Raw genomic sequence first — 22,521 nt, forward strand, 5'->3', positions numbered from 1 at the left:
CTCTGTGTTTTCTCTTACCCATATCACTACATATTTTAGTATTTCATGACAGACTTTGATCATTTCAACATTACATGGCCTGGAAAATCATTAGCTGGAAGAGAGATCTGAAGTGACAGAAAGCTAAGTGGGAATGGTGTTCTCCCCTCACTGCAGGGCAGCTGGCACACAGCTTTGGTCTGGTGCCCAGTTTTGACACCATCACTGTGTTTGCAGATACCACTCAGGCACATGAACCCGACCACCACCCCACTGCCCGAGGGGTGCCGGGTCTGTGAGGCACAGAGTCTGACGGGCTCTTCATGCTGCTGCCACCTGTCTCCTGTCCTCCCCTTCCCCAGCTCCATGCAGGGCGGCACAGCAGGGACAGTGCTTTGTCTAGCAGAAATAAGTTTTAACAGCTTTCTGCTACTTGCACACACATCACCTACCAAAAATTACCTGGCAGGGGTTGGGCTGGGCCTTCAACCCACCACGAGAGAAAGCAAGGAATGAGACAGCGCTTACAGAGTGTTTGAATACAGGCCCCGAAACTACAAGTGGGGGTAAGGGCCACTGTACCTGGGCCAATTGAAGGGTATTGCTGCTCCAAACTGCATGTTCTGAGTGAAGCACCAGATGGGCAAAGGAGATGTTTAAACATCTGCTCCACATGCAAAAGGAGAGTAAAAGTGGTGGAGCGGCACACCATGCTCCAACTGCTGCTCAGAGCTAACTTTTCTAGGGAAAAGGCCTCCAGTCATGGACCCTGTGCCCCAACAGCAAATGATTAAAGCCTTGCTACTCTTGGAAATGCTCTCAAATCCTTTTACCCTCATCCCTTACTATTATTTACTTTACAGTTTTTACAGCAGAAAACTACTCTGGAAAATTCAATGTACTGGACAACAGAAGGGGCAGTGACAGCAAAACAGCTCCTGTATTTGTACAGCTGAGGGTTGAGGTTAACTTGACTGTGCAGCTCTGTCTTCGGGAACAGCCCAGAGAAAATACAACCCTGCTTTTAATTCTTTTCTCTTAGGCATCTGCTTTACAGTTTTATTCCTGCCAAATATTTATTAACCTACAAGAGGGCTCTGCTTTACATTAAAAAATAAACTGCTCGTTTTCCTTTCCCCCACAAAAGCATCAGTGCTTTCTCTGAGCTGGTCTGTATGTTGCTGGCTTGGAAAACACATTCCTGTCTGTATCACTGCTGACACCAAGGATGAGAGAGAGGTTCATAGGCCGAACTAGTCCAGGTTGTTCAGTAAGATAACACAGTCAGGCAGACTAAAGGAGAGCTGCTCTTCACCCTGAAGATTTGCAAGATGACAGCATCTGCACTTGGCTTCAAAGGGTCCCAGTTCTTCTGTTAATGTTTTCAACCTGGAACAAACAGAAAGACTCAAACCCTTGTTTATATAATTCAACATTTGTAAAAACCCTGTGTGTATCCCTGAGAGCAAAATGAATTATGCACTAAATGGATCTGGCAACCATACAGGCAGTTAAAGCACAGGATTTCAGCTGTGGCAGCTTTCCTAAGCGAAGCCATCAATCCTAGACTTCCACTCTCACCCCTTAGCCCCATTCACAGTCCAAAGCAGGAGGAGAATGGTGCCTGGGAAGTCCTTACAAGGAGGATGGGGAAGCCTTGCTCCCTTACACTCTGCCTTGGGTGGATGGGGAGGAAAACACACACAAGCCCTGAGGAACAAGCTCTGGGGCTAAAAATGGTCAGGCCTTTTGTTTCTGAAATTCAGATTTTGCAACCATTTCCATCTCACAGATCAATGGCTGAGGCCTGCTGCTGCCAACTGCCCTTGCAGCTTCACTGTGGAAAATACAGTTCTGCTGTTCTGTGTTTGCAATCCTCCCCCTTCCATACCCTAGGAATGGAGTAAGGAGGAAAGACTTGTATTATTTAAGCAATTATTTAAAGATGAACACAAACATCAGCTTTACTGCGGACACACCAGCAATTCTCACACAGAGATTTCCTTCATCAGCTCTACTGATTCTGCTATGCTCCTGCAGGGAGAGCACAGGCTGCGATGCCAATGGCTCAACTTCCATGGGCTGTCTTCCCAACAGACCAAGGAGGACACTGTCCAGCTCTAACAGAGACCTGTCTTACTTATATAGGTAAATCAGGGGTAAGTTATTAACACCAGAAATAGAGATGCATGAAAGGAATTACTACTGTCTGCTATGCCATTTTTCTTTCCTTAGCATTTGTGGTGGCTGGTACCAATCTTTCTGTAATAGGCAACTGAAGAACATGGAAAATCAGAAAGCAGAAATGATGGGGAGCTTGATGATTAGCTGTTAATTTCTCAGCTTTTTGTCTATTTTACTATGTCGTTTCTTCATTTTCCTGGCAAGACAAAAAAACCCCCAGACCATAGATGGCAGTTAAAGAAAATTAAAAATCAGTGTGCATGGCACAGGGAGATTATTCTTTTGAAAATTTGAAAATTCCTTTTCATTTAGGAAACATGCTTGTGCCAAATTTCCCATTTTTTGTTAAAAATCAATTGCATTAGGAAATAAACCCCCCTAAATTTGTAACATTGGCTCACCTGATCTTTATCCTTGCTGCTCAAACACTGAGTGCTTGCAAGGGGAAATAACTAAATCAAATGTAGCAGCACACAATGTACGGCAGCTCAAAACTTGGAACAGAAAAGTTCAACTAGTTGCCATGTTATAGACAGTTTCTCCTGAGCACCGTTGCTTGCACTGCTGTACTATACAGGTCTGGAAGCAGAAGAATGCCATGGGAAGGTAGATTTGAGGGATTTTCTCTGTACAGGAACCCACTGGCACAGCAGATACACCAGAGCTTTTCGTGAAGTTAAAAAAGGCTTCATGTCAGCTTTGCACATGACAATAGTTCAGTCACAAATCTTCAGGCTGCTGCAGTTTTTACCTTCACCTGACATTGCTCAGTACAAGCTGCAAGCCAAGGCCATAGGAGCAGCGGCATCCCTGCACACACAGTTGTTTATAGCTGAGCTGTGCTGCATGTCCTTCCAAAGGCAGAAGCCTAACTCCAGCAATCGCTGTCTGACTTTCAGAGCCAGCTCTGCTCTCACTCTTTTAATCTCAAAACTCTGCACAAACCTATGCAGCAAGATAACATAAGCAGTTCCTAATGCTACTTTATTGTCCTAAAATAGAATGATGATTCACATCATTCTACTTGCACCTCCAATGTCCTTGACTCTTAGACATTTCCCCACACAGAAATCCCAAAGCAGGATATAATACTGAGCAAGACATCCATAAACACAAGCACAGTAGGTAAACTTCAATTATTTATCAGGATCACTTTCTTGATATATCCTACTGCAGAATAGAACAAAATTATACTTGCATATTGGAAAGATGCACATCTGCAACTAAAACCACCTTCACACACACATTTTAATTTTGTTAATGAAAAATAAAACAAATCAACAGCTGAAGACACCTTTAGATGCAGCACTAGAGAAAAATATAATGACATTATTTCATGGGTTTTCTGGGTGAGAAGTGACCTGTCTAAAGACAAATGCCAGTATTAACTCTTATTTCCAAAGCAGCATTCCTTCCATGATATGCTACAAAACTAAATTTTAAAATAAAATTAAGTCCTTGATGGTCTTACAAATTTGGTGACAACTTTAATTAAACTTTTAAGTATAAACAAGAAGTGTAGGTAACCTCACAGACCCTTGTGACTGAGATTAAACATAATAAACTTGACTCTTGTCCGGAAAGGCTTGCTTTTGCATAGTTAAACTTGGAAGAAATTCCTGCTCCATCTTGCATGCTGAAACACTGGAGTTTTTCTGCAGAATAAATAAGGCACAACTCAACATTCCATCCAACTGAAACATCTTCATCCTGAAAATTCTTGAGGCAACCAGGAAATTTTTAATCCTCTAGTGAGATTAAAAATTTACCTGCAGGTAACTGGCTACAACAGTGCCAGGGAAACACCTTAAAGCTGATGATGTGGGGGTTGTCCTCTTGCAGAACATCAGCAGTGTGGAAACCTGTGTCCAACTCCCTGCTCCACAGAGCAGAAACCCAGGAAAGCATCTGGGTAGCCCACACTGCAGGCTACCTGGAGGCTCAGCCCACCAGGTCCATCACACCTGCGTGTTATTGTATGTGGTATGAAGCTCCTGCTTCAGCAGTGAAACCCACTGTTGGGTGAGAGGCACAGACTGACTGCTGAAACACAGAGTTGCTTGGAGCCCTGGGCCTATTGCCAGCCCATTCCAGCATCAGCTTTCCTCAAATTGCAGGGTTGGAGGGGTCCCCTTGGCTGCCACAGTCCCTTCTCAGGCTGCTGCCTGCCAAATGGAAGACAAACGAAGTCAGAAATTCACAAAATGCTGTTCCTTAGTTAACTGAACTGTGCTCACTCCTGACGGTCATTCCGGAAATCTTTTTAGCAAGAAGCAAAAGCTTTCTATTAGGGTGCAGAAGGAGATACTTGAAGAGGCATTTCTCATGTCAAATGAGGCAATGTTGAGACATCCAACACGTTTTCTTGTTAACGTATTAAGGACACCCTGTGGAGAGAGCACCAGCACACTGGCATCAGACTCCTCCCTTGGAAGAGGAATCTTCTGTCTCACTCGCGAGATTTATTTCAGCGACACATAAGTACACTTAAGTTTCCAAGGTAAGCTTCGTAGACCTAAAATATGCTAAATGCTGTTGAAGGACTAAGTGAGGATGCAAGACATTTTGTGTCTGCCTAGAGCCGCCACCCCCCACCTCCCCAAAAAAAAACAAACCCCAAAAAACTTAAAATAGCATGTTCGCTTTCAAGCAACAAAAGGCTGACTGGTACTTCTGCAGGGCAGGAATGCAGCCTGCAGCTACAAGACTTCAAGACTTACTTATTTTTAACTTTATCAACTGCTGCTGCTGGACATTTATAACACCACTAAGGAGATATCGAAACTATCTCCTTAGTGGTATTTTGGGGGAGGCAGTATATATTTAAATGAGAAATCAGTCAGATATGAAGTATTTGTATCTTACCTGAAAATGACTCCTTGACAAACAGCTTACGCTTTTAAAGGCCAATACAATTATGCACTATTTTAATCTTAATGCTAAAGGAAAACAGAAAAAGCATATTTACAATGTCAACAACTCAGTTAGAAGCCTTTGTGTCGCTATCCAATTATGCTATCTGCATAGCTTTTAGACCTACATAAAGAACCCCAACATGAATCATGTATACCTGTCAGCTGGGCATACCCACATCAGAATAAAACAAGTTGTAGGGATACAGCTTACAGTATTGGACTGTTGATGCAGTACATACCACACAGCAGTATCAAGATGTTCTCATACTTGTAACGAAGCACCTCAAGGCACTCGGCAAATCTTGTTCTCACCACCTACAGCAAAAGATGCTCCAGACCTGAAGGGCTCAGCAAAGATCTGTTGTCAGCCACACTACTGAGAGGTAGGATATGTTGTGTTTTCCTCTTCAGGGACATGCAACAAGGTGGACATTCAAGAAGGCATGTCCTAAGGTCCACCTTGAGATCAAAGGCCAGAAGACAGACAGCACCTCGCCCTCCCCAACAAGTTTCAGTCCCCACGTCCAGGCCATCTGGCATTGGCTTAGATTTGACAGGGGAACATGGCTGGACCCCACATCGCTACAGTTCGCTTCTGGAGTTTCTGTACTTGCGAACCTCAAATTATGCCGTACTAGAACATTTTCTAACCAAATAATTTAATATCCAATTTATCAAAGTAAGGAAGTCACTTGTTTTCTTTTTCACTGAACCGTGGTGAAAAAAGGTAATTGTTTTATTCAGCATCATAGTTACATAACAGTTGTCTGTTTCTATTACTAGAAAGAATTTATTAAAATAGTCCTGAAAGACATCTTTTCTTTCTGCAATGATTTCAAAACTATGCCTCTTAATGCCAATTCCACACAGTCACGGGTTTGATCGGTAGTAGCCAGTTATAGCAATTGTCAAGGCACAAGCTCAGCTCTGCACACCCGCTGCAGCTTGTATTGCAAAAGAGATATGCCAGTTATGTCGCCACTTAAAAATGCATAATCCCTTCATCGTATATTGCAACAGGAGAAATTAACATTAAACACAGACTACGAAAGGTAAAGGATTTATTTCTGATATGATTTGTAGAGTTAAATTAAAAACCTACTGAATACTTTATGTAGTAGATGAACATAACCTTAGTACTTACTTTCTAACAGTTTAATGGTTGGAAGTGTACAACATGAAGTAGGCCTCATGTTTAATATTGTTCAATTTTGCTTATTGTTAGATGAGATTAAAATACAGTAGCCATCCCTTTAGATTATGGCGCAACACTGATCATGTGCCTTGATAGGTAGGAAAAATGATTCATTAAATAAATGATGATGACATAACATGTAGGGAAGACTTTGGATTGTCTATTTAAAATGTCAACATAATAGGCAATTAAGAATAAAACTTCATTTTAAGTGCACTTCCACATGCCTTTTTTATAATATAGCAAAAACTTCCTATCTTTTTTTTGAGACACTTCACTCCCTACTCTAAAGCTGTTCATTGAAAATGCACTTTCCCCAGTAAACTTCTTTTTTTAAAAAAGTAACTAAAATTTCTATCCTTTCATATGCTAAGAAATGTTTCCTAATTAAAAACACAGTTTATTACAAGACATGTGAAGACAACATATAGTGAAATGAATTTTAATTGTTGTGCTGTGACTAAAGTAAAGTTCTCAAGGCTGCAATTTAACATTCCAAGTTCTCCCTTCCATCTTTATTGATTCTTAAGATTTTGCACAGAAACTCTTTGGGGGCTAGAACAGCAGTAATTGCATCACACTGTTTTCCAAGACTTCAAGTTTCAAAAGCAAACTTCTCAAAAAGTACAGTTCTTGATTTGATTAGATACAGGGACAAAAATATAGCACATACTTGAAGGTTACATGGTCTACAAATGATGGCAATATTTTCCTTGGGAGAGTACAGTTTGTTTTCTTGTAAATACTCAAAAAGGCTCAACTTCAAGCAGTAATAAACACAAGCAAAAGTGATTTAACCCTTAAAATAAATATTCAGGAAAACCTCTCTGTACATACAAGTGAAAGAATATGTAACACTTTCACGCTAAAAGAAAAAATAAAGATTTTGTTCATATAAGCAGCTGAAATCTGCTGTTCCAGCCCAATGTCCCCAGTAAAGAAGGGAGGCACAAACACAGGTGACTACTGTAGCTCACTATCTTATGGCCTTTTTGGACAGGGACATCATCACCATCATTTTTTAATCCCTTTTGTTATATTTATTACAGCATGCCAAATCCTTTGGCATACGTGATGGCCTTCAATAATCTTTCTTTAAGCTTTTCTTTGCTTGAGTACTCCGGAAGCAAAAGTACATTAAAGCATGTGTGAGATGTAGGTAACCTGGGGGGAAAACAAAAACAAACAAACAAGATACTAATTCAGATCTGGGAACATGCAGTACATGCAAAAGAAATACATCGCTATTTCACAAGTACAAAATAATACATTTAAAGGAAATTTACTCTTCTTATAGATTCAACTTTCAGATTTAACTAGGTTAATAACTTAAAAGCACAGAATTCCCTTCCATTTATGAACAAACACAAAAAAATGTAGATTTTTTTCTTTTTATTTACCTCTCTGTATCTGGGCCATTTTTGGCTATGATCATCTTTAACTTTCCAAGTCCTCCCACAGGGGCTCTGTCTGTGCCTGTTGTAAACTGCAAGAATAGTCTTTTCTGTTCATCCGTAAATGAATGGACTATTTCCCAGAATTCCCTACCAAGGAAGAAATCAAAAAGTAAGTAAACTGTAAATTTTCTTTGGTATAAGTGAGACTTTCAAAAGTAATTGAGCTTTGAAGGTGTAGTAATTCTAATTAGGCTTAACATCAAGTTTACAAGTTGTATTCATAAACCAAAACTAACAGAATGTATTTACCAATCAATGAGATTCAGAAGTAGAAATCAGAAATATTATCCAAACATCGCAGTTTAACTGTCTTTAAAACATTAACTTAGCTAGGAAGTGTTCTGCAGATATTCTTACTTTATTTTATTATTCCTATTTCCTAAGGAAATACTGATTCAACAATGCTTATATCATCTCCTCTTTTCTAATAACAATACTTGAGTAAAGTGAAATTATACATAAGACATTTGCATCTCCAGTACTAGAAAAATACCAAAAATTACAATATTAAATTCATTATTAAGACACAGGCAGATAAAGTGCTTTTTTATCTTTAAAAATTAGTAAAAAATTACCTAATAATAAGAGAGTCTCTTGTATAGCCACCATCATATTCTGTGGTTTCTTCTAGTGCTTGAAAATCTAAATTCTGTAAGAAGATGATATTTTTAAAGATGACCACTAATTATATATTTAGGATCAAAAAAAGCTCCACTCTCTGGTGTACATTCAGAATTCTTACCCTACTTCCACAAATAAGTAATTCAATTTCCTCTGGTCTAAATAAATATTTCAAAGGAGATTCATTGGTCACCATGTGGAATCCTCTCCGAAAGGCCTTGAACTGCTTTTCTACCGACTTATTGAGTATGTAGTCAGCATACAGATTGACAAATTCCTGCAAGGAAATAAATCCCTTAGTGCTTCAACACATGCCACTTGAAGTACCTCCCAAAAATACAAGACCCCAAAATATGTGCAATTCTATAATTCTACATGGATTATCTGGGCTCAGCTTTTACTCAGCAACAATAAAGAATGAGTCTCAATGTTGCTCAAACAGGCCGAACACCACACCCAGAAGCTACACATGCATGTATCGATGCTTTCTTTAAGAGGAGCCTTTTCCATTCACAATTACCCTGTGGTATGCCAATTTTAAAAGCCTTTTAAATTTACATTATAAGTGAGACCAAACCTTTATAGAGTACTACATAATTCTACATATAGTAAGCATATCTAAGAACTACAGATTCTGTTTCGCGGCCCCCGGCCTGGTACGTAGGCGCATGGCGCGGCCCGGCCCCTGGCGCTTGGGCCCAGCCCCGGGCGCGGAAAGGAGAGAGAGAGGGGGAGCTTCGCTGGCGCGGACTGTGCCCTCATGGGAGATGAGAGGTGTAGCCTCGGAGCACACAGAGGAGAAGGACAACTCTAAACCTGGGCAGAGGGAGCTCGCTTAGCCCTGTAAGGCCATCCATCTAAGAGAAGGTCACTCTAATTAAACCTACATCCTGAGGACCTTGCTGCCACCGTCCAAGTTCGCTCGGCCCTGGCAGATGAACCTTAGGGTTAAAGGGTGGGTTCAGTTCCGCGCGTGCTGCATCTCACCTAAAAAATCCACTGCGCAGGCTCGAAGGCCTTACCCACATTTGCAAAGCCCTGTAGCGACATCTTACCAGCGCACTTGTAACAAACGTGGGCAAAGCCCTTCCCAAATCTTCGTTCGCGAAACCTAGCCACGACCCATGACCATGATGACAGATTCTGCTTAAAAAGTTGAGCGTACCTTTCTGTTTTCATTTGTAATAGGAATTTTATCACCGTTTTCCTTTAAATCATGCATCATTGGATTGCCAAAGAGATCCGTGTGAGATATCTGAAATGTTATCATCATATCATCTTCCACACTTCCTTCATACTCTAGCAAGTCTCTCAAGCTCTGGTAAAGAACCTAACAGAATAAGAAATAAATCTCTGTCAAAAAATGAGCTTCAATAGATTTCACCAAGTAATACCAGAGGATGTGAAATCACCTGCCTCAAAAAAGGGTTGTTATATTCTATGACACAAGTCACCTGAAATCTCCCATGGCAGTCCAAACAATGGTTTATTAAGCTCAGCATTTGTAAAAATGAAAAACAGCAGATATTAAGAATAAAAAAGAAACATGGCAATGAATATAACTCTTAAAAGAGCCGGTCAGTACCCAGCAATATTCCTAAATGCAATGATCAAATCTGCAGCTTAAAAGCCATTAATTGCCTCTTCTTAACTCTTTTGAGACGATATTTACTTTAGGCATCCAGAACACGTTACACTAGTAAGTGGAACATTTATGTGTTAAAATCAAAGAAAATGCTGTATTTTATATCATATAAAGTTCAGGCACCAGGCTTTTATCTCCTACATCTTGATTTAAAATGCAAACCACATAGGAAGTAATCCTGAAGCAACACAGATGGGGCAGTCTTTAACATAAGAAGACATTTACGAACAACAAAAAATAAATCACAAGTTAGGTCAGAATTTACCAAGTGGAATCTGAAATTACCTGGAAGAGTTTGCTCTATTCAAAGGAGCAACCAGCTTTCCTCCCTGCTATGCCTTAGGAAAAGCCCAAGACTCTTTTGGAAACCAAAGGCTATGCAGAAAAGGAACAATTATTTGGCTGAGACAGATGTACAGAGCTAGAAAATGCAAAGGGAAGGTAAAAGCAACAACTGTGTGCAAGAAGTAATAAATGAAAGTAAGCCTCAACCTCTCACTATCTGTGTCTTTTTGATTCTTCCACAGGACCTTTAAAAATAACTTGCATTGAAAATGACTGGACTTGGAACTGTTGGTGGTGAAGGCTGGTGAAAACCCTATTGTTCATGCTGTACAGCATTAGAAAAAACATTGTGAGGCTTGACTACTGAGAATTTCATTTTGGTTTGAAAAGCTCTGAAGTGTTTAAGTCATATTAGAATACAAAGAGTTAAAAAAGGATTATTTTAAAAGTCAGTGCAGGTGTCAGAGGAGAAACATAAGAGCACGGGAGAAAGATTAGGAAATGCCCTGACTGCCTTGTTCCATAGAAGTAAATCCACTTTTTCTGTCACAAAAGCTTTTGAGTATATAATAAAAATCAAAGAAAACTCAGGGCACTGTCTATTTCTCAATATTATACAGAAAAACTGGTTGAATCTGGTACACTGTTGTATGTAGCCATCCAAAGCAGACTGGATAATGTATTTGTTGATCACACATGCCTCGTTTTCAAAAATGAAAAGTTAGTTCTTTCTAAACAGTATCATTAGTCATCTTCTTCGAATAGCCTAAGATTTTGCATAACTGCTCATAAAAGGGGAATGTCTCAGCATTTGAAATTAAATGAAGCTTACTAACAACTGACACCAGCCAAGATGAGGGGAAGCTACTGGTGATCTCTGAATGCAGGTGGAACACGGCCAAGACATCCTGCACAGACACTTGTATGTTCTACCTACCAAAGCTCACGTACAGCTCAGTGCTTTTGTACAGCCGCTAACTGGGAAGGGGTGGGGAAGATGGATGCTGATCACTGCTCCCAGACTGTAGGGATATTCATTAACTGCCTCATCTATCTTTTGCTTTAGACAAAAAATAGGAGCATCACACCTTTGCATGTCTACTATTACTTTGACATTTTTTTCCTAGAAATGTACTTCTACAAATAGCTATAAGAAGCCTAATTTTAGAAGTCTCTTTGGGAAGATACCATTAATATTTGTTTATGCTTAATAGTGCTTAATGATATTTAGCAATTCATGCAGTAAAAAAATAAAACGAAGCTTTACCGATACCCAGCCTTATTTGTTGACTTTACAGTTCTGCCTCCTTCTAACCAGAGGCTTTATTGCTTATGAATTTATTTTAACAAATATAGACTCTTCACATGAGTCACTGGTTATTTCACTTCCACTTCTGACAGTGATCTTGCGTTTAATTTAAATCTACATTAAGTTATTGCATGGAAAATATATTAATAAACTCAAAGAACATAAGGAACTTACAGGATGAGAGTCTGCCAGATCACGGAAAGTTCCTTTTTTGCCCATTAGCTTCCTGTAGACAACCATGGGAAAATGTACATCCAGTATACAGTTGTTGTAAATAGCCAGACCCAGTACTATGCCAATCAGGGTAAACTGACCCTCAGTTTCAAAAGAGGACGGATTAAACCAGAAGAGTTTTGTAGATTCATCGTATGTGAACATCCCTGTTAAAAAAAAAGTTGAACAATATCTGTTACAATTCAATAAAAACGGCATGTAAAACTTATCGTTATTAACCCATTTGCATTAGCCTTGAAAACATGTTTAACTTAACATTATACTGAATTTAATGGCAAAGAGAAACTATTTACCTTAGGGTAAACTGGAGCTGCGCAAAACACTGTTACCCACATCACCACTAAAAATATGCAAGAGACCTGTGATACATCTGCAACACCCACGAAGCTGCACCTGTGCAAGCTTTCATCCCCTCCATTTCTGAGGAACCAGCAACACATTGTCAACATCGATTGTAACTTTGACAAATACAACAGGGCAAGAAAAGAACACAATCAAAAACCATGTGGATGAAACAATCCTGAAGGATTCCAATTACTAAAAAGTGACAGCCTTTCCTCAAAGGCTTTTTCAGGCCAGTTCCAGCAAATGAACAGGACTAGATGCAGCCCTGTGACTGCATTAGAAACTATGAAGATGGAGCAGGGATTGACTATCACACATGATTTTAGAGTTAGATGCCCAACAGATTTGTTTGCTTGTTTCAAGGACCATTGTTTCTGCAGCTATTACATACATTTGAACTTGAGGGGAAAAGGGACCATGGGACCACAGGAGGAGCTGCAATTTTACAGCCTGTCACTGTTCAAAGGGAGTCATTTTGCTTTGTCTCCCTCTCTTCATTCAGGTCACTATTTCAGGTGACCAATTTCTGCCCAACTCATGAGCTGAGTGCCGAAGTCTGCAACAAACACCTGAACGGGCACATGACAGCAGTTGCAGGGAGAGGATATGACTGTGCGGACAAGAGATAGGCAAAGAGTCTCTTACCCTTTTGGTTGTATCAAGACACAAGATAGCTCTTCATGAAACCAGAGTTTGTATACAGGCTATAAATTATTTAAATGAATCCTACAATTAAATCCATTGCTTACCTGTCTAGATACTGAAACAAGATAAATGCAAACCCCACAGACTTAAGGGGAGAGAGAGACTGCCCTGGACAAGTATAGTCCCAGTGACCTGTTGCTTGTACAGCTAACTCTCATGATTCCCAGGCAGAACCTAAGAAAAAGTTCCCCAAGCTCCTTATTCCCAACACACTACAAGTCAGATCCATGTGGTCAAGAATATCGACTACATTTGCCACAGGGATTTATCTTGCAGCTCGTAAAAGATATGCTTATTTACAAGCTATGTAGATGTACAAATTGATTACTAAGCCACACGAACAGAGCCACAAAATCACTCTTAACGACTGAAAATGTCACCTTCAGCCAAGAGATAAAGACTGATTTCTCATTCAGTGTCAGGATATGAACTGCAAGCTCATTCAGAGACTCTGGTTTTTCCCCAAAATTGATTCTTTATCTCAGTAAGGTACTAGGACAGGGTCAGCTATTCAGGAAGCACACAAATAACAGACTGACACATCAGATAAGGCAACTGGAAAATCAGAAACAGATAAGCAACTAAGGCATATATAGGAGAAACAGTATATAGAATTATATAGAATCCTGTGTTCCATTTTCTGAACTGACTGAAGTAACTTCTGGATTACTGGCATATAAAAGCAATATGACTTGCACTTTCTGGAAGATGACAGAAGAGTTAAACTGTTAAAGCACAAAACACACAAATCCACCAAATGTCTAATCACGAAGGATTAACAGTTTACTCAGATCCACATCTGTAAACACTTTAATGTGAAATACAATATTTTTTATTCCCTGACCAAAATTAATACTACAGTACATTAAAATAATAATGAAACACCAGAAGAAACTGGAATCTTCAGTAAGAGGAAAACAAGTGTATAGTGTTGCTAGGGATATTATATGAAGTTATCACTTCTTCCCTTTTTCCATAGTGACTGTTGCTCATAAATCCAATATTTTTTCTGAGTTACTGTCTCCTCTGAGAAAAACTTTAAGATAGTCTAATATGGAAACACTTGAAAAAAAACTATTACAACAATATACATCACTCCATACCTACCTATTAGAGGACAGAAATTTTAAATTCCATTTAAAGGATCTCCTTTGTTTTCTCAGGTAAATAAGTGTTTAAAAATCAACAAAAGGCACACTTGGTACATATGGTGCATACATAAACTGTTATGCTGCAATGCATGTTAATAGGTGCCAAAGAAAAGACGACTGTGAATGCAAGCTACATTTTCTGCTTTTACATATTTATGCCAAAAGCCAATAAATGTCCTTTCCCCTTACCCCCCAAGTTACTACGAATACAAAAAGCGTACATACTTTTTTGTATTTTGAATATGGAAGTAAAATTTAAAATGTGCATGCACATCTAGTCTACAAACACAGTAAGTATATATACATTGGTTGGATCTTAGCTGAAGCAGACTTTAGCATTATTAAAAAAAGAGTATTTCAATATAGGCACCCATACAAGTTCTGTTAAGATAAACTTGGGTTAAAAATCTATTTATTTAGCATTGGAAAGATAACTTCATCAAAGTACTAAGACTTCCTTATTTTGCAATACTTTAATTTATTTCAAGTAAGCTTGCTATCTCAGATTACAAATCTCTCCGAGTTAATAGTTTTCAGAGTAAGACTTGCCTATGGCTCTGTACCACTTGTTATAAGAACTGTCTTGCATATGGTGAAGGGCAAGTGCCAAGGTTCATATTCTGTTACTGACTCTGGGGACTTCCTCTTTAACCTGGTCAAAACGCATTTCTGTGTATTTTTGTCAATTTTCTAAGCTACAAAACCAAGCTTTCTTTTTTAAAACTGTCCAATGAAACCAAATCAACTAATGGCTGTTGAGCTTCTTTAACGGAAGCCATTACAGGAAGTACAATGAAGTACAATGTGACATCATATATCACATAGAATATATGAAATTAGTATAGGAACCTGGAAGATCTCATTTCTATTCCAACACAAAATATTTGTATAATTTTATAACATTTTAATCTTTTCAAAATAGCAGACAAGCTGCATACCAAAAGCAGCATGTCCTTGCATGTATAAAGACAGAAGCATAAAAGACTGGTGCAGGAAGCAAGGGAAAACCGGGTAAGATGGAGATGTGACTGCTACAATAGAAATGTTAATTTTTGGCCCCAATATATCAAATTACTCTTGGTTCTTAACTAACTACAATCAAATTTGACATTACGGCCACACTTTGGATCTGTAGAATTGAGACTACCAGATTTATTAAGCTGGAGGAAGGGGAGGAAATAACTCAAAAACTCACCATAGTCCTACTTTTGCTTTATTGCAGAAGCTCTTCCTCTTTGGTTTGATTACTAATTCTAGAAGCTAATCACAAAGCAAGGTGAGGAGAAAGGTGAGAGAACAACAAAGGAACCCTCCAAAGAAACCCTGTACTACTCACTTGTATCTAAACAAGCAATGACAGATCTCACTAACTACACACAGTTATTCCTTTCATCATTCCTCCTTAGGAGGATGACTGATGATGACAATGAGCCTCAATGTGTGTCAAATACTCTCATGATCACCAGTGAATCTGAAAAACTTCAGAGAGAAGCAGCAGTGGATATAGAAAGGCAATGTATAAACACAGAACAATCCATATTGGAAGGGACCTTCAAAGATCATCCAGGCAAACCTTTTGTGAGAACAATCCGTTAAATTAGTAAATTATTAGAACACATACCAATATCTGGATTGAAGATTTCTTCCACAACCAGTTGAAAAAATTCTTTGGAAACACCTCCTTCATCTACCCCTTGCTCTCCTTCAAATTCAACATACAATTGCTTCTTCAAGTCTGCAGGATTTTCCATGGCAATCATCTCTAGCTATTGAGAGAACAGAGAAATATTTAATTAGTAAATCTGTTTACTAGAAGAATTTAGTCAAAACTACCCTCCAAACTTAAGAAGAAAGCAAGCATAAATCAAAACAGTAAAACAACATAGAAACCAACAGTAATGCTAAACTACTCTAAACACATTTTAGAATCTGGGGATTAATGCAGCAAGAAACTTTCCACAGATCTATCTGTGAGCTCATTAAGGTTCACAGTCTGTTAGCCTTCTCTATTTCTATTCTTCTAAGCACTTATTTTAAATGTTATCATTGTGTTGCACACAATTCAGAGAAAACAGGAAGAAAACAAGATATATTACTGGGATAATTAAATTCATCTGACAACAAAAAGAGTCTACAATCTGATCTACATGTTTGACAATAAATGGTTTTCTGAAGGGATTACACAGATATGTTTTCAGAGTGGAAAACAGAAAACAAGCCTTTGATGAGTAGTTGCATCTCTCAAACAAAGAGCTGAGAAAAAAAACCCCAGAAATAAAAAAGACACTAATATTATAGTCAAAGTGATCCCCTGTCCTCAACCCTTATGAGGAAGTCTCAAAAATCTCTTGCTCTTATTTCTTCAGTGCCTTTAAATAGATCTACTGCATTGCTTCTATGAAAATGGAAGTTCAGTTAAGGCCAAATAGAAGTTCTGACATTTCATAATAAAGGGTTTCAAGTCTAGATAACGGCCATTACAGGTCATAGAATCACAAAATGGTTTAGGTTGGAAGTGACCTGAAAGACCATCTAGTTCCAACTCCCTTGCCATGGGTGGGGACACTTTCCAGTAAACCAGTTTCCTCAAAGCCCCATCTAGCATGGCCTTGAACAATTCCAGGGAAGGGACATCCACAACTTCTCTGGGCAACCTGTTTCAGCGCCTCACCACTCTCAGAGTAAAGAATTTCTTCTGAACATCTAATCTAAACCTATCCTCCTGTCATTTGAAGCCATTCCCCTTTGTCCTGTCACTATGTGCCCTCATAAAAAATTCCTCTCCAGCTCTTGTCAGCCCCCTTTAGGTACTGTAAGGTGCTATGAAGTCTCCCTGGAGCCTTCTCTTCTCTAGGCTGAACAAACACAACACACACAGCCTGTAAGGTGAGGTGCTCCAGCACTCTGATAATTTTTGTGTCCCTCCTCTGGACTTGCTCCAACAAGCCCATGTCATTCTTATGCTGGGGGCCCAGAGCTGGAAGCAGCACTCCAGGTGGGGTCTCACCAGAGCAGGGTAGAAGAGGACAGTCACCTCCCTCGACCTGCTGGCCACAACGCTTTTTATGCAGCCCAGGATACAGTTGGCCTTCTGGGCTGTGAGTGCACATTGCCAGGTCTTTCATTTTTTTACAACAAAAATGTATTCTTTCAGTAAATCAAAAGTTAAGCAAGAATATTTTGCAGCTGATTAGAAGTATGCTGCTTAAAAGCATAAACGCAGTGGTTAAAGTTATGCAGCACGATTACACTAAACATACCTATGTGGCAAAGAAAACTCAAAAGCAGTAAATTACAGCACAGATGGACCTGTACACTCCTCTACCAAGACAATATTACTGGGCCTCTCATTTGGCCCAGTGCAAATTGTACTTACCAAGTGTCCTTAACACGCTGAACCATTTCTTTTTATTTCGCTACCCTACCTTATGCACACACACATGCTGACACACTCTTTACAACCCAGAAATTTATTACAGAAGTATAAAGTAAAACAGGAACAGAACAGAGAAGGTAAAGGCAGCAATAATGACACCATCAAGTCATATTATTACACCACCAGCAAGACACATTTTCTCCTACTAACTGCCAAGTCAGCCATCCGTGTTCCAAGCAGCACAGCAGGGCTGGATGGGTGACAGAGCCAGGGTGGTTATCATAATGGGTTTGAAGACTTTGCAGCACCTCATGCAAAAGGAGCATGTGGAGAAAAAATTGCACTATCTGGTACTGAAAACTAGACTCAGAAAGAGAGGGAGTACTGACTTCATAGCATATAAAACTCAGTTAAAAAAGCACGAAGGCAAGCCATGAAGACCCCAGTAATGAGAGCAAGTGAGATCAGTCTACATCTCAATCAGGTAAACGACAAGATTTTCTGAAAAATTTAGTTAGGTACTACCTAACGTGTTTGGTATTCTATTGTATATCATTTGCAATAAAATATTTTTGCCCCTAAGGAGACCAAATAACATTTATTCTTTGAAATTCACTGTATTTTATCAACAATACTTCTGCTGCAATTCCCCATCACTGGTATTCTCATCCCATGCTTTCCATAACAGTGCAGTTTAGCACTTTGCCTTTTATGTAAATCTTAAAATTATGCATCTTACAGATGTGTAAAAGATTTATTTTCATGACTATGATAACAATGAAGCTTAAGCCATGTTCCAAGTACAACTGTGACTTTTTAAAAGCAGAGAACTAGCAGTTATTTTGAAACTGTAAATACAGGTTATATGTTCAAGCTGGAGAGACACAAGTTCTCCTGTCTGAATTCCTTCCACTTAAAACCAGCACCAATAAAGCTTTGTTTTTTTCTCCCCTATTGGCTTGGTAGTATTTACTACCAGCAATTTATTATACTGCAAGTTTTATGAATTTGGATGGGTTCTGAGAAAGCAAGTGTTGCCTCTGCATTTCTTTTGGGACAGCAACCCTCTGTCACAGTGTGAAGACTCTCTTGTGTCATGAAAATGCACTTACACCTAGGAAAGTGTTCATATTTACCATCATCATCATCATGGCTAGGCTTCGCGAACGAAGATTTGGGAAGGGCTCTACCCAGTTCATATTTATACATATAGAGCAACTAATGATTTTTTTTTTTTACTGAGAAAAACAGCATTAAAAAAAAAGGGAAGGAAACACTCTTAGTTGAGAAACGTTGGCTTGGCAGATTGGAACAGCGTGCTGCTTGTGTGCAAGGGAGTCAGATACAGGATTACCCAAAAGCCAGTATTTTGAACAAAGCCTGACGCTCCTTGAAGTAGATTCTATAAGCAGGACAATGTTGCTAAGCTGCTCAACTGACAGTTGTAGGTTTAGCTGCTCCTTCGAACATCTGTGTCAACACTGATGCTTCACAAGAAAAACTGAATTCAGCAATTACACACAGTAGTACAGAGGCACTGGATTTTAGCAGAACTGCAGCACTGTTTCTGTAGCAAGGAATTATGACCTTTAGTTATAGTTATTTGGCTCTTGGTTGTTTTTTCCCCTCTTGTTTATAATAATCAGAGCTACCTCAATCTTGTCAACACAGATGTTGCTGGATAAACATAATCTATGTGTGTGAATTACCAAAGTTTTATATCATGATGGTTTGATTGGTCAAGTCATTGAAATCATCATTACATTTTGCAGGGACTTCCTAAAAAGCACATGTGTAGCAGGTCTAAAGCAAGAGCATCAAAAATTGAGTATCTGTGAATCCAAAAGCTGAAAGCTGAGAGAGCATGTCATAAAGAACATCTGTATTTTGTTTGTTGAAACATGACACTGTACCACAACTTAAGAGATGGTGTGATTCTACTTTGCTTACAGAATAACACTGTGCTTTCCTGAATTATGGGAATCTTCACTGAATGGTAGAAATATAATAACATTTAAAAGTTTAATGTAACACCAGAGTTTGCCTACCTGCTTAAAACTGATAGTAGCTCAACTAATTTCTATTCAATTAAAAATGGTTGAAAATTATTATAAACCACCTCAAGTTCTAGCCATGTAGCATAAAAGCTCTCTTTAGGGCAGTGGCAGGAATATTTTCCACGCTAGATGGCAAAAATGACAGAAACAGTGCTTATTAAAGTTTGAAAATATCAGTGACACATCATGGCATAAGTCAGTCAATACATTTTTCTAAAAAATGGCATGTGAAGCAATAGTTACAGTGACAAAGTAGTGTCCTCTCCAGCTGTACTTCAGAGCTTGAACACATCAGCAGTCACACATACTCTGCATCCAAGGCAGACTAGTGCTGACATTTTCATCTGGACACAGAAACACTGACAGTCTAAAAGAACATCAAAGCTCCTGAAGTACTTGGTTGCTAATATATGAGAGAATCTGCCTATTGGTTTCAGTTGTCACAGTCATTTACACGCAGGAGAGGCTTGCTGCCTGCTAGCTGTCTACATTACATGTGAAATTTGTCAAAGCTACTCTCTAATTTTCAAGCAAGTACAAGCCAGACTCTGCTGAAGGAATCCACTACATTTTCACTTGCAGAACTTGTGTGTCATAACTCACACCCTTTAAATTACTGCTGCCTGAGAATAAAGCCACATCTAACGTGGGCCATGGGGGTGGGGGAAGAATAAACTCAGAAGAAGGGGATGAAAGAAATAGCTGCTGGGGGATGAAAAGGCAGAAGAAGGGATTTAAGGACATATTTCCTTTCATTACTACCACGTGCATGTACTGTGACTCAGCAGGAGTACAGCTAACCTATTAAACCTGTTAGACAGAAAAAAGCATGTTAACTGCTTTCAAGAATTGCAAACTGAGCTACCAACTCCCAAATGTAAGGGTTCCTTAAAAAAGTGGGGACTAGGATGTTACAAATTCCAACGTTCCACTCCTGTCCCCAAGTGACTTTTCAGAATAACATACATACAAGTGAGCATAGAGTAAGTATATAATACAAATGCTTTCTTTGCATTATAAACATGAAAGCATGTTGTTTCATTAAATACTTTTCAATTAAAAAAGGAAAAATAAGTTTCTAAGGCAAGTTTCATACATGAAAAGAAATTGAACAATGAATCTGTAAAGAGATTTTTTCCTTAGATGTATGTGTTTCAGGGTGAACTAAGAGTCTCTTAATAAGCAACTTGAAACAAGTTATTGCTTCAAAAGTATTTAAAAGGTATTGCTTCAAATTCTTGCTAAAAGAAAGAAGTACAACAGTAATAATAGTAACAAAAAAAATAATCACCAGTACTCGCATTTGCTTTAATGATGTCCAAAAAGTGAGAAAATATATATACTGAATTATAAAAGCTTAAATATTAAGTATCAATAGGTGAAAAACAGCTTGGAAATAACTTAATTAGCTCAACTAATTAGCGTGAAAAGGTCAGTGCTTAGTCCATTTGCAAGAAATTACCAAGGTTGATAGCTATATTTGTTTGAAAAATATCCAACATCAATAAGGAAAATACGAATAAGACCATCTTAACCTCATTTTAGTCAATATTCCTGAAAATGCTTTTATCAGGAAGTTATCAGTTATTTGATATAACTGAGTTGAGTATATCTCAAAAAAGTCTGCACTGACTGTTCTATAAAGACACAGGTCTGGTGCACTCAGTGCTCATCTTTGACTATCATCAGAAAAATAGCCAGCTGCTTTAAAGCTTAAGACATAAGACTAAGAGCTTCCTCCACACCTATTTCATACCAATTAGGAAGTGGAAACAAATTGTGAAAATTACTAAAATCACTTCTCAACCAGTTGCAGAAAGTGCCCGTAACAACAGCATGTAATTCTTGAACAGATCAGGCACTCGCTGAAGGAACTACAGGACAGTGTAGAACAGCACTTTCCCTGCAATACTTTTCCAGCCACCTGCAGCTTAGGGACTCCCTGAGGTTTGTGTGTGGGTTGCATCAGAATGCCTTTAATGTCCATTAGCTTTTGATGGATCTTTCTTTCATGAACAGTTACAAGTTCCGGGCAAAGACACTCACCATTTTAAGGTATAGTGTGGAAAAAAATATGCCCCTTTGCTTATGCTAAGCCTGCTTCCTGATAATAAGGCTAGGTGCTACCAGGTTGAGAAAATCAGATTTCCCATTCAACTTCTCCATTCCATCTTTTAGGTCCTCGCCATCATCTTTTTTACCCTTAAGAGGACTTTACAATTTCTTTGAAGAGACTCTGGGCTCTTGAAATGTATTGCTATTGCATTCTTTTTGATATTAAAATTAAAAGAAACAAATGAAAGAGACGTAGGCACACTATGGTCAACAGCGACACTGTATTGTTCCATTCACTTCTTTTTTAACTCTGAACACTTCCTGAGGAATATTTAAAATCTATTCTTTGAGCACTGATACTCCGTATCATCAGTTAAGACGCATCAATAATTAAAAGGTGGATTCTGTACCCACTACATACATTTATGGATACAATTTTCCCCAGGTTCACAACATCCCACAACAGCTACCTTGTAGAATCTGTTTGAAACGACAGGGACCCTTCCTCCAGCCAGGATGGTGAGTTTGCGCTCATCTCCATTTTACTGAACATAATCTAATTTCCACTTCTGAGAAATGGCTGGGCTGCACTTGGTCTTGATGATTACCACTACAGTTCAGACTTCTTGAATTTAGAACAATTTTATGTTTTCCTTTAATTTTCTGTCCCAGAATAAACAGTTTAAAATTCTTACTTTCCTCAGGGCTTTGACAGAGTCAGGTCACCATAATTTAGCATGTTCTGGCAGCTTAAATTAACAGTCATACAAGGATCCGTGGCAACTGCCCAGGCATGTAACTCCAAACTGCTAGGCTGTGCAAGGGCTGCTGCAAGTGCATCACAATTCAAATCAGTATGTTTGAGCTGAATCTGATTTAAATTTCCTAAATTTCCTAACGACCAAAAGTGTGCACTGCAGTGACTGCTGCGGCCTGGTTGCAACATAGTTGCTGCAGCAACTACGATGTTGATGTTGCCCACGAGCTTTCTAAGCAACATTAAACATT

At 38.9% G+C, this 22,521-nt stretch overlaps 1 protein-coding gene across 3 annotated transcripts in view; it reads right to left on the reverse strand.

The window, feature by feature from the left end:
- Window positions 1–3,625: 3,625 nt before the first annotated feature.
- The window catches only part of UBE3A (ubiquitin protein ligase E3A), a 56,507-nt gene continuing 37,611 nt past the window's right edge, over window positions 3,626–22,521 (reverse strand). For 2 of the 3 annotated variants that reach the window (XM_027718139.2, XM_027718138.2), the window contains exons 8-14: window positions 15,647–15,791; window positions 11,765–11,970; window positions 9,517–9,681; window positions 8,473–8,628; window positions 8,306–8,379; window positions 7,674–7,817; window positions 6,122–7,437 (exon numbers count right to left, since the gene is read on the reverse strand). In XM_027718139.2, coding sequence (XP_027573940.1) covers window positions 7,317–7,437; window positions 7,674–7,817; window positions 8,306–8,379; window positions 8,473–8,628; window positions 9,517–9,681; window positions 11,765–11,970; window positions 15,647–15,791 — 1,011 coding nt within the window. In that variant the 3' untranslated portion in view covers window positions 6,122–7,316. Of the gene's footprint in view, window positions 7,438–7,673; window positions 7,818–8,305; window positions 8,380–8,472; window positions 8,629–9,516; window positions 9,682–11,764; window positions 11,971–15,646; window positions 15,792–22,521 lie in introns of all 3 variants that reach the window. The other variant, XM_027718137.2, reaches the window with a different exon arrangement.

This window comes from Pipra filicauda, unplaced genomic scaffold, assembly GCF_003945595.2.
Source record: "Pipra filicauda isolate LSUMZ 115617 unplaced genomic scaffold, ASM394559v2 scaffold83_size3615187_pilon, whole genome shotgun sequence".
NCBI classification, from domain to species: Eukaryota; Metazoa; Chordata; class Aves; order Passeriformes; family Pipridae; genus Pipra; species Pipra filicauda.